At 44.3% G+C, this 17,894-nt stretch overlaps 1 protein-coding gene across 1 annotated transcript in view; it reads right to left on the bottom strand.

The window, feature by feature from the left end:
- Positions 1 to 1,129: 1,129 nt before the first annotated feature.
- LOC139417419 (calmodulin-regulated spectrin-associated protein 2-like) overlaps positions 1,130 to 17,894 on the bottom strand; it is a 97,113-nt gene continuing 80,348 nt past the window's right edge. Inside the window, exons 9-20 of the mRNA XM_071166734.1 lie at positions 17,351 to 17,441; positions 17,162 to 17,261; positions 10,221 to 10,252; positions 10,041 to 10,104; positions 7,714 to 9,844; positions 6,164 to 6,300; positions 5,574 to 5,794; positions 4,813 to 4,918; positions 3,822 to 3,887; positions 2,762 to 2,877; positions 1,900 to 2,018; positions 1,130 to 1,566 (exon numbers count right to left, since the gene is read on the bottom strand). Of these exons, the coding sequence (XP_071022835.1) occupies positions 1,261 to 1,566; positions 1,900 to 2,018; positions 2,762 to 2,877; positions 3,822 to 3,887; positions 4,813 to 4,918; positions 5,574 to 5,794; positions 6,164 to 6,300; positions 7,714 to 9,844; positions 10,041 to 10,104; positions 10,221 to 10,252; positions 17,162 to 17,261; positions 17,351 to 17,441 (3,489 nt within the window). The 3' untranslated portion in view covers positions 1,130 to 1,260. The remainder of the gene's footprint in view (positions 1,567 to 1,899; positions 2,019 to 2,761; positions 2,878 to 3,821; positions 3,888 to 4,812; positions 4,919 to 5,573; positions 5,795 to 6,163; positions 6,301 to 7,713; positions 9,845 to 10,040; positions 10,105 to 10,220; positions 10,253 to 17,161; positions 17,262 to 17,350; positions 17,442 to 17,894) is intronic.

Genomic DNA, 17,894 nt, shown 5'->3' with positions numbered 1-17,894 from the left:
TTGACATTGAGAATTTTAAAAGGAGAGGATTCTGAAAATGTTTGAGGTCTACTAATCAACTGAAACAGAATTAACAATAACTACTGTTTATCAGCCATTCCATTTTCAAAGTACACAATCTAAATCGCAATCCTTTAAAACAATGTTCTATATAATGGATTTATGGCCACAATTTGTAATGCTAAATCTAAACGCATTTTCAAATGGTCCAAATCATTACGGAGAGACGTATCTGATATTTCACCAAATCTGGGTCCATTTTTGTGACAATTGAAAGGAGATAACATAGATTAGAGTTTATTTTTGGTTCACAAACCTGCTCTGAATCCACAGCATTAAGGAAGTTCAGTCTGGTTTAACACTATAAGAGGAGGAATAGGCTAAAAAAACATAGATATAAATAGACTTGGCGTAGTTGTGGAATACTATATCGGACTTATAGATGATTTGTGAGGATAACGCTAGCTGTATGCTTGCTGCAAGGTATTTGACTTTTTTGCCCTCAATCTTGTGTACAGCTTTATGTTGCATTTGAACCCGAAAACATAGTAAAACTATACCTTAGAGGATTTTTTCCCATCAGCTTATTGCACTGACATACAAAAAAGAAAGAAAGAAAACAAGCGTAAGGCCACACCATTTGAACAGATGAGTAACATTCAGTGCTTCAGTGTCCCAGATAAAACATTGTAGGTACCCTTCTCCTTTTTGTGTCTACTTGGGCAAAAAAACACGCGCGTGCTGTAATAAAATTACTCGAAATCAGACAAATCTCTTACACTAAACAGATCAGTGACATTCATTTACACATATTAAATAGTGTTTTCACATTCCAGTTGTGCATTTCTTTAACCGAGTCGAGTCCCCGTGTCCAGTTTGGAATTGGAGAGAGAGAGAGAGAGAGAGAGAGAGAGAGAGAGAGAGAGAGAGAGAGAGAGAGAGAGAGAGAGAGAGAGAGAGAGAGAGAGAGAGAGAGAGAGAGAGAGAGAGAGAGAGAGAGAGAGAGAGAGAGAGAGAGAGAGAGAGAGAGAGAGAGAGAGAGAGAGAGAGAGAGAGAGAGAGAGAGAGAGAGAGAGAGAGAGAGAGAGAGAGAGAGAGAGAGAGAGAGAGAGAGAGAGAGAGAATAAAGTACAAGAAGTATGCCTTCAATTAACTGGCATTGCAGGTGCTGAATCCTCATGGAAATGTACAGTGAAGTGCAAATTGAATGTGGACTGTTCAATTTGAAGGGAAATGGCTGGGAGTATACGGTAAGTTCCATTAGGACTTGGCAGGTAACACTTTCTTGGGGGTGGCTGGTTTCCTGGTTTGCCATAGGTGGCCGTGGATCGTGATAGCATCCACACTCGCCGACATGGTCTTGGCGGGAATCTGGCTGAACTGCTTCCTGTCCGAGTTGTACTTGTAGAGGCCCTCGATCATCTTGCTCATAATACTCTTGGGCCCGATGCCCGTCAACTTGGTGGCCTCGTCCGTTTCGGGGCTGTATACGTACAGGGAGCGGAACTGGCAACCCCCGTCCCTGAACAACACCAGGAAGTTGTTGGCTTCTGATTTCTCCATTTCCTGCAAAAGCGAAGCAAATAAATGATCATCATCATACAAGACAACAGACGTGTCGTGATGATTTTCATTGTAACCTCTTGCTGCTTTTTAAAAAAAATACAGTGACTTCTGGAGGTAAAAATGTCAGTTTTGAATATGAACACTAATCTGCATATTCTTAGTAAATAATCTATTATAATTTGCCATTTAGCAGACTTTTATCCAAAGCAACTTAAAGTCATGTAAATATCACCATGATCAAATGAAAACCATTCATCTGAGAAGTTACTTTATTGTATTGATGAGCTGTACATTAAGATGACCAACACTGTAGAAATAGAATGACCAGATTACCTCCACAATCTTGTTCTTCTGACCTTCGTTGACCTTGCCCGCCAGGCAGCAGTGGGCTAGCGCGTTCTGGATTATATGCTTGTTCGATTTGGCACTCGGCTCCTTGTACAGTTTGGGCCCTGTGCACACCAAGGGGGAAAAAGATGATCAATCGTCATAGCAACCACTCTACCAAGGGCCTCGGAGGTTGTGCCAGCAGTTTGTCAGTAAATCATTTATAGGCGTCATCTTAACATCCTTCATCATGGAATCTCAAGACCAAGTGCCTTCTACGCTATCATCATCCTCTTCTTGATCATTTCAGACTGAAATTTTGCTGAGTTAATTTCACTCTGTTTTTGCTTGTCTCAAGTCAAAATCAATAATTAATGCACAACAATCATGGCATATATGCACGTTAGATTCAACATGTTACTCAACCAAATGTGCAGAGTAGGGGTTCGCAAAATTCCAGTAACTTTCCCAAAATGCACTGGTTTCTCAGAAATTCCAGTAACTTTCCCAAAATGCACTGGTTTCTCAGAAATTCCGGATGGAAGATTCCTGGAATCGAGAGAGAATAAGCAGAACATCTGGGAATCCACCAACCTGGAATTCTGGAAACCCAGGGTGTTTTGTTTAAGTTATCAGAATGCTCCTACCCTAGTGCAGAGTGACAAAAACATAACTCAAGCTGTTAGTGGTATTCTAATTTCAAATATGAAAATATGATTGCAATTTGAAATGATGAATTGGACACAAAATCAAAAGTCATAAACAGCATGAAGTGTCCCGCTGTATTTCAGAACTTCACAGAGATAATCAAGATCAGTTATAACACAGCTAATAAATGTGTCTTAGTGGCGATGAGGTGACCACCCACCGGTGTACTCGGTGTTTGACTTCACAGATGAGGCAGTGGAGCCATTCTCCCAATCGTCCTCCCCAGTCCGGCTACCAGATCGACAAGGGGACAGAAAACCATCTGCAGAATCAGGCCTGACACACACACACACACACACACACACACACACACACACACACACACACACACACACACAGGTCACCTCTCTCCAAGGGCTGTTACCTCATATGTAGAGTATAGCCTCTTTAAGGGCTTCAGTACAGGCTATTTGTGTGCAAAGTACAAACAGTGTCTACCATAAAAATGTGATAATTTTGACAGGGATGGGCTTTGGCCAGTACTGTTCTTTGTATATCAAGTACAAGCGTTCTCAAGAGCTCTACACAGTCTAAGCAAACGGAGCCGTTGGAGGTCCGTTTTGAGTCGCGTTCCAAAAAATTCAGCCGCACAAAATGCACGCGACTCCGTTTTCTTAGACTTCAAACAACTGTGAAGCAATGTGATGAAATCAAGTCCTCTAATGGGGATAGTTACTACAAACACCTATATCTCAACCAGCACATCTGGTTGAGACAGACTTAGCATGGGGAAGAGGTGACGGTCTGTTAGTGAATGCAGCAAGTGGAATATAGGCAGGGATATTTCCTGTTTTGTGTAGAGTGGGCAACAAGCATTAAAGCAGGGGTTGATGGCGAGATCTGACAAGGTCACAGTGAAGGGTTTTGGTGGGACCATGAGGCATCACATGGTTCACGTTCATTAGGCACCAAACGGATGAAAACATTGCAAACGTGCTCCTTTGCATGCCCTAATGAACATAGCCCTGTACTTGGTATTGGCCCAGTGTCTTAAGACTTGCCATTAGAACTCACGCTCTTACATTTCCATTTTAGTCATTTAGCAGACACTCTTATCCAGAGCCACTAAACAGTAGTGAGTCATACTGGTCCCCCCCCTGTGGGAATCAAACCCACAACCCTAGAATTGCAAGCGCCATGCTCTACCAACTGAGCTACACATCTACAGAAGCTGGGAGAGTGAGGTGGCTTCAGGTTTAAACTACTACACAGGAACTAACCTTCTCTTTCTCAGTTTAGGAGAGCTCAGTAAGAAGCACAGACTGCCAGAGTGTAAGCTGGCACTTCTGACAGTTCCAGAACATTAGGAGGTCAAAGAGAGAGTACGTAAGAAAGAGAGGGTAGGTAAGAAAGAGAGGGTAGGTAAGAAAAGAGGGGGTAGGTAAGAAAGGGGGTAGTAGGTAAGAGAGGGTAGGTAGGTAAAGAAAGAGAGGGTAGGTAAGAAAGAGAGGGTAGGTAAGAAAGAGAGGGTAGGTAAGAAAGAGGGTAGGTAAGAAAGAGAGGGTAGGTAAAGAAAGAGAGGGTAGGTAAAGAAAGAGAGGGTAGGTAAAGAAAGAGAGGATAGGTAAGAAAGAGAGGATGGGTAAGAAAGAGAGGGTAGGTAAGAAAGAGAGGGTAGGTAAGAAAGAGGGGGTAGGTAAGAAAGAGAGGGTAGGTAAGAAAGAGGGGGTAGGTAAGAAAGAGGGGGTAGGTAAGAAAGAGGGGGTAGGTAAAGAAAAGAGGGGGTAGGTAAGAAAGAGGATAGGTAAGAAAGAGAGGGTAGGTGAGAAAGAAAGAGAGGGTATGTAACAAGAGGGTACGTAAGAAAGAGAGGGTAGGTAGGAAAGAAGGGGTAAGTAAGAACGAAGGGGTAAGTAAGAAAGAGAGGGTAGGTAAGAAAGAGAAGGTAGGTAAAGAGGGTAGGTAAGAAAGAGAGGATAGGTAAGAAAGAGGGGGTAGGTAAGAAAAGAAGAGTGCAGAGAAGCGTGTTAGCTGAGTTAAAAACTGTTGGTGGGAGAAAGGGGTTAACAAAGTCGGTCAGAAGTGATACTCAAGTTCAATGAAACAGTGTCAATAGTGTAATTTTAGGACGAATCCTAATCTCCACTTAAGTCAAATTGAATGTGGAAGTTAGGATTCACCACTTAAGAGTAGAATAAATGTTAAGATGAAATGCAAGTACGCCTACTTATGCATCTTTTTTTATATACTGTAAACAGAAAGGTGTCTTACCCTGGTGTTCTCTTCTCAGATTGCACAGTGTCGCTGTCCCCCAGGTTGAGAGAGGCCAGACACAAGCTGTCCCCCAGGTTGAGAGAGGCCAGAGACAAGCTGGGCACTGAAAAAAACACGAGGTTGTGAAACATAGATGTGAAACACAAGTTTGGCCAAAGACTGGACCACACAGTTACACCACGATCACAGACGCCGTCCGTCACACGTTGTGCCCACCTTGTCACGACTAGCTGCAGCATCATCTGATGTGCGCAAACTAAAACACACCTCCTGTATGGCTCATTCAATTTGACAATAATTTGATTTAGAGTTCACGTTCATAGTTAAAAACTGACATTGGTTGCCTAGGAACCCACCCAGAGTCCCACATAGCATAATGAAGTGTCTTTGCCAGACTACCAGAGATCGATTCATGCAACACATTACAAGCTCAAATGAGTCAAATTGGTTTGGCAAAGCAGTTAAGAAATCCGTCAGGGTTAACTACTGCATTTAAAATAAGATGCTTTCACAAGGAAGCAATGCAAATGGTTAGTAGCACGAGTAGATGGCATGCAGATCTCTACTGCAACTAGAACCGTCTCTGGTCTGCCATAAGAAGCCATGCTGAGCTGCAGAGAAACAGTGTTTTATCACGGGAGGCACTGAGCTGCATAGAAAGCGTTTTATCACAGGTGGCATGCTCAGGCACAATCGCCACGCCAACACAACACCACCATTGACTCCTGACTCTTGAGAGAGGTCGTCTCCACAGTTACCTGCTGCCCTGGCCGGGGATCTGGAGGAGTCCATGCTGTCCCGGTGGATGGACCTGGGCCGGGCTCTCCTATGCTTGGCGCCGGACGGCCGCTGCGGCTTCATCACCGTGTCCATGTCCTCCATGAGCTTGAGCTGCTTCCTCCTCAGGTACTCCTGCTTGATTAACTCCCGGCGACTTTTCTCATCTTCCTTCCTCGCGTGCTCTTCCTCCGCTTTCACTCTGAGAGGGAAGAGGAATGGTCGTTTATGAGCGTCAATAGAAGACCGTAGATTATACTAGATGAAGAACAGCTAAATCTATGACCGAGACGTAATCGTACATAAACTATGGGATGTAATTGTTCATAGTATGAGACCAAACAATCAGTAGTAAATGTACTTCAATCCATTACATCACCATTTGATGTACTTTGACAAATACAATTTGATTAATTAACATCTAAAAGGCATGATACAATGTGTGACAGGCTTTTAAAACAACTTTTTTTTTGTTTAACTTTCCTCTACAATCAAGTGGGAGTGTCTGGACGTGGGTTTGCATATATGTATAAGAGCACGCGTGAGATGGAAGGGAATACATAGTATGCACCGTGACTCCTCCTTCTTCCGCTCTAGCTCCGCCTCCTGCTGCAGCTTCTTCTGCTGCGTTTCCTTGTCTCTCTTCAGCCTCTTCTCCAGGAGAGCAGCTCTCTTCTGAGCCATGTTGTCTTCCCCGTTCCCATCACCCTGTGGGCAGAGACACACAGTTACAGCCAGGAACCCACTACAGGGTCGCAATTCAGAAAACTTGTATGTAGAACAAACATGACATGTAGAATAAGGAATCACATTGGCTCTATTCATGGGTTTTCTATCTGCTACGTAGGACACAGTGTGGCTACTGAACGTAGTCCAGGAATTCCCTGGCTAATGTGAGCTGTTGTTGTTGTGTTTTTTTTTCTGGTACATTTAAAGGAGCAGTTTCACAGACCAAGATTATACAGTACCTATTCCTCTGGACTGAAAATCCCTTTAAGTGGAGACTCCCCTGAACATGCTAGCACTGTCAATGGAGACGTTTAATTGGTCTGCTGCTCTTTAATTATTTGTTATTCTTATCTCTTACTTTTTTTGTGTGGGGGGGTATCTTAACCAACACTGTATTGTTGGTTAAGGGCTTGTAAAGTAAGCATTTCACTGTATTCGGCCCATATAACAAATACAATTTGATTTGATTGAGCATGGTTTTTAGTCTAAGAGTCTGAGCAATGGCCCCTTGTTGAGTGTATTAAAGCAATTTTACAACTAAACTGTGAACGGTCTCTATTAGCATCCCTGTGCTGACCAATGTTTCTTACTATAGTACACTCAAGATCCAATACCACGTGCAAAAACATATCATTTGAGTGTGACCTCATCACAACTATCCAACAACTAGCTCAACATCTCTGCCAACCCACTTTTCAGCAGCTGCATTTTAAATCATTCACAAGCTCCAGTTTCGTGACCTAGATGAAGCGACAGACGACTGGCTAGTTACCGTCCTCACAATAGGAAGAACCATGTTGTCCTCAGCCCGACCTATTTAAAGAGCCATTCCTCATCTCATATTAAGAAAACAGAGTGTATCCTTTCCAAAAAACAAAGATGGCTGCCAACAGAACCAAAGCAAATTGCTTTGTCATAGAACTGGGGCACAGGTTTTTTTTCTTCAATTACAGCCAAATGTCCAGAATATGTCATTTCCACACTGACGTAATGGCTATTGTTTTGGACTTATTATTCAGATGGAAAATATTAATTAATATTAAACATTAAAGCCATTCCAACTGTACAGTGAGTGAAAACAGCTGAAATAGCAACTGTAGGAAAAAGGTCATACAGAACATTTGGGGACACTCTTGAGCCAAAAGGGGTTCTCTAAAATGGACAGAAATATTGAAATGACCAATGGAGGCTGCTGAGGGGAGGACGGCTCATAATAATGTGTGGCAAAGAGCACACGTGGAAACCACGCGTTTGATGTATTTGATGCCATTCCATTTATTCCGCTCCAGCCATTACCACGAGCTCATCCTCTCCAATTAAAGGTGCCACCAACCTCCTGTTTCTCATAACAAATTAACTAAAACTTCCATAGTGTATCTTATAACTTCCTACCTTAAAGAAAAAGCCACAGGACATTTTCTCGTTATCGCCATAGGTCCCCTGCATGCCTTCACTCTCCTCCATCCCCTCTCCCTCCAGGGGCTTGAGCACGTACAGAGGCACCTCAATCAGGTTGCTTCTGGCCTGGCCAAACATGTCTGAGATAAGGGGGGTCTCTGTGGGGGTGACCGTAAAGGACTCTTTCACTGGCTGGGCCAGCACTTCAGATACGGTCGACACTATTATGGGTTTAATCTCCTCCATTTTGTACTTGTCCTTCTCCTCCTCCATTTCCTTCTCCTCCTCATCATCCTTCTTGGAAATCTCTAGTGTCCCTTGTTGTGTTCTCTGGTTGTTTTTGGCTGGGGAGGAGGGTGACGATGCACTAACAGCCTCTCTCTCTGGGGATAGCACATGCTCAGTGTCTCCGTCTCCGATCTCAGGGGTTTCACCGGTGGGTTTGTCCCCCATGTAGGTGAAGGCCATGGCCTGGCATGGGGAGAAACGGCGCAGGCGGGGGAGGCTGTCCACGGACTGGGGCGCCGTCAGGCAGCGGTTATAGGGGGCCAGCTTAAGCTCGCTGGGGCGAGGCGTGCGGGGGTTCCGTGAGTGGAAGGAGGCCGACTTCCTCTTGATGCTGGTGGGCGAGCGGTGGGCGGAGCGAGGCGAGTCTGTCGGGGAGGGCGAGTCAGAGGGGCGGACAGAGGCGCAAGCATATTTCTGGGGTGAGGGCTGGGTCTCGGGAGGGGGAATGATCCAGGCCTGTTGTTGCCGTTGTTCCCTCATGGCCATGATGACCTCCTGCTGCTGGGCCAGGCGCTGCATCTCCATCTGCAGGAAGCCCAGTGAGTGGTTGAGCTTCTCCATGGAGCGTGTGTAGTTCGCTAGATCCAACTCGCTGGGACCTTGACCTCCCTCTTCTCCCGTGCTTCTTCCTGGGGATTTCAGCCAGCAGACCCCGAAGGGCGCCTGCCCCTGCTCGGCCCCGTCAGGCGTGTCCACTTTGCTCCTCCCAGTTTTCCTCTCCTTCTCTGCAGTCATCTTCCCCATTTCCTCCTCTCCTCCTCCTACTGAGGCACAGTCGGCCTTCCCCTTGACCACGTCCAGGAAAGTGGAGTGGTCCATCCTCTGGCGGTGAAGCGTAAACGCTGCCTCCACCTTCTTCTTCTGCATCTCAATGGCTTTTCGCTTCTCCTCCAGGCGCATGTGCAGCTGAACCATCTCTGTTGCCATGGCCTGAACCGGGTCACTAGGTGGAGGGGCCAGGGCTGGCCCAGTGGGAGGGGCTTGGGTAAGGGGCATGCTCTGTTGATGAACGGGGCTGTGCTCTGGGGTGGGTGCCCAGGAGACGGACAGGGGGAGGCCCAGTTCTGAGCCCTCGGGGGTGGTCTTGAGGGAGCTGCCCCCCCCGCTGCTGCTGCTCGTTCTTCTCCCTGATTCGGGTTTGCTGAGCTTCCGGAACTTCTGCTCTGCGAAGCTGGTCATCTTGATGCCGGAGCTAGTGGAGGGAGATTTGCCGTAGCTTGAGCTGCTGAGGCAGGGGCTGAGTGTGTCCATGTCCAGCTCTATGCTCGTAGCTTCCCCCAGCGAAGAGTCCTCGTCCAGCATCTCGGCGATGTCCTCCGTCCTCAAGTGGATGTCTGTGTCCACCTCTGTGGTTTTAGTGGTGTTCAGTGAGTCCAGGTCCATGCTCTCCTGTTGGGCCTTGGGGTGCAGGCCGACTACACTTCTTCCTCGGTTTTGACTGTGCAGGAAGAAGCCATGGTTGATACCCTCCGTCAGGGAGCATTGTGGGGGCTTCCTCCCGATGTTGTGGATGATCTGCAGGGCCTCCTCCATGCTGGGTATGGCTGCTCCTTTTCCATGCCCATCCAGGGCTGAGGAGCCATTGGGTTGAGGTCTGCCAGGCTGTCTTGGTAGATCGGGGCCTGCTAGGCTGTCCGGGCAGCCCTCCTCCTCAATGCCCACGCCCTGTCCATTGATGGGCTGGAAGGACAGGATCCTCTTCATGCCCCGGGGCATTTGGTGGACCTTGAAGCCCTCTGTGCTGGTAGAGCGAGTCATGCCATGGCCGGGGGGAGTAGACGTCTGGGTGTCCTCTTTGTCGAAAGGAATGTCGAAGGATACCCCGTAAGGCCCAGACCTGGTAAAAACAAACAGTCCATCCATCCATCCATTGTTGTGTGTGTAGTGCTTTTAATAATCCCACAGCCCAAAAACTAAGACCCAACTAAACCAGTGTAATGTAAGCCTAACAGGCGTACGATTTCACATCAGAAACATCCTACTCATATACCAAACGAGAATGTCAATTTATTCACATAGTCCGTGACACTCACCTTTTCTCCTTGGGCCAGGTTCCTACGTCCACAAAGGACATTGAGGTCGATCTCTTCATTTCACCTGGATGATGAGAATGAACTAAATAAACATGGAATATCAGATATAAGGGACTCCATTCAAATTCAATTCTTTATCAATGTTGAAAGCCCAAAAAAAGTTTGAAGTGATCTTGTTACCTGAGTTCCTAGGTTGAGGCCGGAGAGGCAGACTAGAGAGAGAGATAGACATTTAGACAATTAGATTGACAAATCATGAAAACTTAATGAAAGCTTTTTTCTTTTTTTTAAAGCTTTGGCCCCCATAGCTTGACCAATATATCATGTATGTCCAACACAGAATACCATTCCATATAAGTTTGTATAACCAATATCCCCTGTAGTTGCTGTAACTTTTAACAGATAACCACATCAAAATACTCCAGGTCAGAAGAGCTTTGGCATGCTGTATTGTACTGAACTGTACTGAGCTGATCCGAATTGTATTGAACTGAGCTGAACTGAGTTGTATTGAACTGAGCTGAACCGAGTTGTATTGAACTGAGCTGAACCGAGTTGCATTGAACTGAGCTGTATTGTACTGAACTGTACTGAGCTGAACCGAGTTGTATTGAACTGAGCTGTATTGTACTGAACTGTACTGAGCTGAACCGAGTTGTATTGCACTGAGCTGTATTGTACTGAACTGTACTGAGCTGAACCGAGTTGTATTGAACTGAGCTGAACTGAGTTGTATTGAACTGAGCTGAACCGAGTTGTATTGAACTGAGCTGAACCGAGTTGCATTGAACTGAGCTGTATTGTACTGAACTGTACTGAGCTGAACCGAGTTGTATTGAACTGAGCTGTATTGTACTGAACTGTACTGAGCTGAACCGAGTTGTATTGAACTGAGCTCTATTGTACTGAACTGTACTGAGCTGAACCGAGTTGTATTGCACTGAGCTGTATTGTACTGAACTGTACTGAGCTGAACCGAGTTGTATTGAACTGAGCTGAGTTGTATTGAACTGAGCTGAGCTGAGTTGTATTGAACTGAGTTGAACCGAGTTGTATTGAACTGAGCTGAACTGAGTTGTATTGAACTGAGTTGAACCGAGTTGTATTGAACTGAGCTGAACTGAGTTGTAGGGTACTGAGCTGAACTGAGTTGTATTGAACTGAGCTGAACTGAGTTGTATTGAACTGAGCTGAATTGAGTTGTATTGAACTGAGGAAAAACAGAGTTGTATTGAACTGAGCTGAACCGAACTGAGTTGTATTGAACTGAGCTGAACCGAGTTGTATTGAATTGAGCTGAACCGAGTTGTATTGAACTGAGCTGAACTGAGCTGTATTGAATTGAGCTGAACTGAGTTGTATTGAACTGAGCTGAACCGAGTTGTATTGAACTGAGCTGAACTGAGTTGTATTGAACTGAGCTGAACCGAGTTGTATTGAACTGAGCTGAACTGAGCTGTATTGAATTGAGCTGAACTGAGTTGTATTGAACTGAGCTGAACCGAGTTGTATTGAACTGAGCTGAACCGAGTTGTATTGAACTGAGCTGAACTGAGTTGTATTGAACTGAGCTGAACTGAGTTGTATTGAACTGAGCTGAACTGAGTTGTATTGTACTGAGCTGAACTGAGTTGTATTGAACTGAGCTGAGCTGAACTGAACTGAGCTGTATTGAACTGAGCTGAACTGAACTGAGCAGTATTGAAATGAGTTGTATTGTACTGAGCTGAACCGAGTTGCATTGAACTGAGCTGAACCGAGTTGCATTGAACTGAGCCGAACTGAGTTGCATTGAACTGAGCCGAACTGAGTTGCATTGAACTGAGCAGAACTGAGTTGTATTGAACTGAGCTGAATTGAGTTGTATTGAACTGAGCTGAATTGAGTTGTATTGAACTGAGCTGAATTGAGTTGTATTGAACTGAGCTGAACTGAGTTGTATTGAACTGAGCTGAACCGAGTTGCATTGAACTGAGCTGAACCGAGTTGCATTGAACTGAGCCGAACTGAGTTGCATTGAACTGAGCCGAACTGAGTTGCATTGAACTGAGCAGAACTGAGTTGTATTGAACTGAGCTGAATTGAGTTGTATTGAACTGAGCTTAATTGAGTTGTATTGAACTGAGCTGAATTGAGTTGTATTGAACTGAGCTGAGCTGAACTGAACTGAGCTGAACTGAGCAGTATTGAAATGAGTTGTATTGTACTGAGCTGAACCGAGTTACATTGAACTGAGCTGAACCGAGTTGCATTGAACTGAGCTGAACTGAGTTGTATTGAACTGAGCTGAACTGAGTTGTATTGAACTGAGCTGAACCGAGTTGCATTGAACTGAGCTGTATTGAACTGAGCTGAACTGAGTTGCATTGAACTGAGCTGTATTGTACTGAACTGTACTGAGCTGAACCGAGTTGTATTGAACTGAGCTGAACCGAGTTGCATTGAACTGAGCTGTATTGTACTGAACTGTACTGAGCTGAACCGAGTTGTATTGAACTGAGCTGTATTGTACTGAACTGTACTGAGCTGAACCGAGTTGTATTGCACTGAGCTGTATTGTACTGAACTGTACTGAGCTGAACCGAGTTGCATTGAACTGAGCTGTATTGTACTGAACTGTACTGAGCTGAACCGAGTTGTATTGAATTGAGCTGAACTGAGTTGTATTGAATTGAGCTGAACTGAGTTGTATTGAACTGACCTGAACCGAGTTGTATTGAACTGAGCTGAACTGAGTTGTATTGAACTGAACCGAGTTGTATTGAACTGAGCTGAACCGAGTTGTATTGAACTGAGCTGAACTGAGTTGTATTGAACTGAGCTGAACCGAGTTGTATTGAACTGAGCTGAACTGGGTTGTATTGAACTGAGCTGAACTGAGTTGTAGGGTACTGAGCTGAACTGAGTTGTATTGAACTGAGCTGAATTGAGTTGTATTGAACTGAGGAAAAACAGAGTTGTATTGAACTGAGCTGAACCGAACTGAGTTGTATTGAACTGAGCTGAACCGAGTTGTATTGAATTGAGCTGAACCGAGTTGTATTGAACTGAGCTGAACTGAGCTGTATTGAATTGAGCTGAACTGAGTTGTATTGAACTGAGCTGAACCGAGTTGTATTGAACTGAGCTGAACTGAGTTGTATTGAACTGAGCTGAACCGAGTTGTATTGAACTGAGCTGAACTGAGCTGTATTGAATTGAGCTGAACTGAGTTGTATTGAACTGAGCTGAACCGAGTTGTATTGAACTGAGCTGAACCGAGTTGTATTGAACTGAGCTGAACTGAGTTGTATTGAACTGAGCTGAACTGAGTTGTATTGAACTGAGCTGAACTGAGTTGTATTGTACTGAGCTGAACTGAGTTGTATTGAACTGAGCTGAGCTGAACTGAACTGAGCTGTATTGAACTGAGCTGAACTGAACTGAGCAGTATTGAAATGAGTTGTATTGTACTGAGCTGAACCGAGTTGCATTGAACTGAGCTGAACCGAGTTGCATTGAACTGAGCCGAACTGAGTTGCATTGAACTGAGCCGAACTGAGTTGCATTGAACTGAGCAGAACTGAGTTGTATTGAACTGAGCTGAATTGAGTTGTATTGAACTGAGCTGAATTGAGTTGTATTGAACTGAGCTGAATTGAGTTGTATTGAACTGAGCTGAACTGAGTTGTATTGAACTGAGCTGAACCGAGTTGCATTGAACTGAGCTGAACCGAGTTGCATTGAACTGAGCCGAACTGAGTTGCATTGAACTGAGCCGAACTGAGTTGCATTGAACTGAGCAGAACTGAGTTGTATTGAACTGAGCTGAATTGAGTTGTATTGAACTGAGCTTAATTGAGTTGTATTGAACTGAGCTGAATTGAGTTGTATTGAACTGAGCTGAGCTGAACTGAGCTGAACTGAGCAGTATTGAAATGAGTTGTATTGTACTGAGCTGAACCGAGTTACATTGAACTGAGCTGAACCGAGTTGCATTGAACTGAGCTGAATTGAGTTGTATTGAACTGAGCTGAACTGAGTTGTATTGAACTGAGCTGAACTGAGTTGTATTGAACTGAGCTGAACCGAGTTGCATTGAACTGAGCTGTATTGAACTGAGCTGAACTGAGTTGCATTGAACTGAGCTGTATTGTACTGAACTGTACTGAGCTGAACCGAGTTGTATTGAACTGAGCTGAACCGAGTTGCATTGAACTGAGCTGTATTGTACTGAACTGTACTGAGCTGAACCGAGTTGTATTGAACTGAGCTGTATTGTACTGAACTGTACTGAGCTGAACCGAGTTGTATTGCACTGAGCTGTATTGTACTGAACTGTACTGAGCTGAACCGAGTTGCATTGAACTGAGCTGTATTGTACTGAACTGTACTGAGCTGAACCGAGTTGTATTGAATTGAGCTGAACTGAGTTGTATTGAATTGAGCTGAACTGAGTTGTATTGAACTGACCTGAACCGAGTTGTATTGAACTGAGCTGAACTGAGTTGTATTGAACTGAGCTGAACCGAGTTGTATTGAACTGAGCTGAACCGAGTTGTATTGAACTGAGCTGAACTGAGTTGTATTGAACTGAGCTGAACCGAGTTGTATTGAACTGAGCTGAACTGAGTTGTATTGAACTGAGCTGAACTGAGTTGTATTGAACTGAGCTGAACCGAGTTGTATTGAACTGAGCTGAACTGAGTTGTATTGAACTGAACTGAGTTGTATTGAACTGAGCTGAACTGAGTTGTATTGAACTGAGCTGAACCGAGTTGTATTGAACTGAGCTGAACTGAGTTGTATTGAACTGAGCTGAACCGAGTTGCATTGAACTGAGCTGAACTGAGTTGTATTGAACTGAGCTGAACTGAGTTGTATTGAACTGAGCTGTATTGAACTGTACTCACCTAAGTAATAGAATGTGTGCTACTGCAGTTCTATTGTAGTCGTTAGGTAATTATTGTAAAATACAATGTTTTCTTCATAATGACTAGTCTCTTCCCACAGTGGAGCATGCAGGGCGCCTTGGGTCTGGCGAGAGAGACCAGACTTCTCAATAACCAAACGCAACATGTCAAGTGTTGGTCCCATGTTTCATGAGGTGAAATAAAATATCCCAGAAATGTTCCATATGCACAAAAAGCTTATTTCTCTCAAATTTTGTGCATAAATTTGTTTACATTTTTGTTAGTGAGCATCTCTCCTTTGCCAATATAATCCATCCACCTGACAGGTGTGGCATATCAAGAAGCCGATTGAACAGCATGATCAATACACAGCACAATGCCACAGATGTTGCGAGGTTTGAGGGACCGTGCAATTGGAATGCTGACTGCAGGAATGTCCATCAAAGCTGTTGCCAGAGATTTGAATGTTCATTTCTCTACCATAAGCCGACTCCAATATCGTTTTAGAGAATTTGGCAGTACATCCAACTAGCTACACAATCGCAGACCATGCGTAACTACGCCAGCCCAGGACCTCTAAATCCAGGTTATTCACCTGCGGGATCATCTGAGACCAGCCACCTGGACCGCTAATGAAACCGAGGAGAAACGGTCTGTATTAGAGCCTTTTTGTGGGGGGAAACTAATTCTGATTGGCTTGGCCTGGCTCCCAAGTGGGTGGGCCTATACCCTCTAAGGCAGATCGGGGCCCTGCCCATAGATTATTTTCCACCATAATTAGCAAATCAATTCATAAAAAATCCTAAAATGTGATTTTCTGGATTTTTTTTTCATTTTGTCTGTCATAGTTGAAGTGTACCTATGATGAAAATTACAGGCCTCCCTCATCTTTTTAAGTGGGAGAACTTGCACAATTGGTGGCTGACTAAATACTTTTTTGCCCCACTGTACATGTAGGTAGAGGTAAAGTGACTATGCATAGATAATTAACAGTGACTAGCAGCAGCGTATGTAAAGCGTTTGAAGGAATGTGAATGTACGTGTGTTTGTGTGGCGTCAATATGCATGTGTGTGTGTGTGTGTGTGTGTGTGTGTGGTGTGTTGGAGTGTCAGTGTAGTATGTGTGAGTGTGTGGTTAGAGTCGAGTGAGTGTACATCGAGCCTGTGCAATAGAGTCAGTGCAAATAGTCCGGGTAGCCACTTGATTAACTGTTCAGCAGTCTTATGGCTTGGTGGTAGAAGCTGTTGAGAAGCCTCTTGGACCTAAACTTGGCGCTCCGGTACCGCTTGCTGTTGCGGTACCAGAGAGAACAGTCTGTGACTTGGGTGACAATTTTTAGGGCATTCCTCTGACACCGCCTGGTATAGAGGTCCTGGATGGCAGGAAGCTTTGCCCCAGTGCTGTACTGGGCCGTACACACTACCCTCTGTAGCGCCTTGCGGTCGGATGTTGAGCAGTTGCCGTACCAGGCTGTGATGCAACCAGTCAGGATGCTCTCGATGGTGCAGCTGTAGAAACTTTTGAGGATCTGAGTTCAAAATATCTTCAACCTCCTGAGGGTTACTGCACTGTTGGAGCTACATCCACAATAACACCTGCTAAATATGTGTATGCGACCAATAACATTTTATTTTCTTTGAATAGGTGTTGTCGTGCCCTCTTAACAACTGTCTTGGTGTGTTTGGACCATGATAGGTCCCATAGTGATGTGGAACTCAAAAGGGTTCTTACCTGGAAACAATAGGCTTCTACCTGGAACCAAAAATAATTCTACCTGGAACCAAAAATAATTCTACCTGGAACCAAAAATAGTTCTACCTGGAACCAAAAATAATTCTACCTGGAACCAAAAATAGTTCTACCTGGAACCAAAAATAGTTCTACCTGGAACCAAAAATAGTTCTACCTGGAACCAAAAATAGTTCTACCTGGAACCAAAAATAGTTCTACCTGGAACCAAAAATAGTTCTACCTGGAACCAAAAATAGTTCTACCTGGAACCAAAAATAGTTCTACCTGGAACCAAAAATAGTTCTACCTGGAACCAAAAATAGTTCTACCTGGAACCAAAAATAGTTCTACCTGGAACCAAAAAGGGTTGTTCAAATGGTTCTCCTATGGGAAGAGTGCAGTGTGTGCATACATCTTCTTATGGGTTCCCCCAGTGGGGATCAAACATGCTGTAACACCTGAGTCACACTGGGCCATTAATGAATAACAAATAGTACCTGGGTGGTTCTGGGCTGGGCGGTCTCTCCATGAAGCTCTTCTTGGTGACATTGGAGATGGGAACTGAGGGAATGTTCCGCAACGATGTGAGGGCTGGCTCTGAAAACACAAACATCATAACTCTCATTAAAACAAATCCATAGAGCAGGAATGATTTCACTGGGATGTATGAAGGTTTGCCCTCTTACCTTCAGTATCCAGAACTCTTGGTTGTACAAAGGAGGGTTTCACCTCTTCAAACCAATGGAACAGCTCGGCCAGGAACACAAGGTAGTTATTCTGGAAAAGACCAAAAACACAGACAGGATATGGGGTTGAGGCATGTAGTGAATAGAAAGAGGACTGTCTGCAAACATTAACAGTAACAGTAACAGTAACATTAACATTAACATTAACAGTAACAGTAACAGTAACATTAACAGTGCCCAACACCTGGCAAAATAATCCTGCAACATGAACTTGTTGAGAAAAGCATGACAGTTCACAATTGTCAAATGTAGTATACCTGTGCATCCACAAGATGTCTCTGTTAACTTCAATTTTTTTTTTTTACGATTTTTTTTTATCAGTCAGTACACATCATAAATACTTAATGGTCAGTTACGGTCAGTTAGTACATTGAAATTCTCTTAACAAAAAAAACTTTATTATAGACCCAAGTCAATCCACCAATCTTTTAAGGTTAAGAATGTGAGCTCCCTCAGTTACTTCTCTCATCTCATTTATACAGTA

Source organism: Oncorhynchus clarkii, chromosome 1 (assembly GCF_045791955.1).
Source record: "Oncorhynchus clarkii lewisi isolate Uvic-CL-2024 chromosome 1, UVic_Ocla_1.0, whole genome shotgun sequence".
Lineage (NCBI taxonomy): Eukaryota > Metazoa > Chordata > Actinopteri > Salmoniformes > Salmonidae > Oncorhynchus > Oncorhynchus clarkii.
The sequence above is the reverse complement of the archived record's forward strand: the minus strand, read 5'-3'. Positions and strand labels throughout refer to the sequence as shown.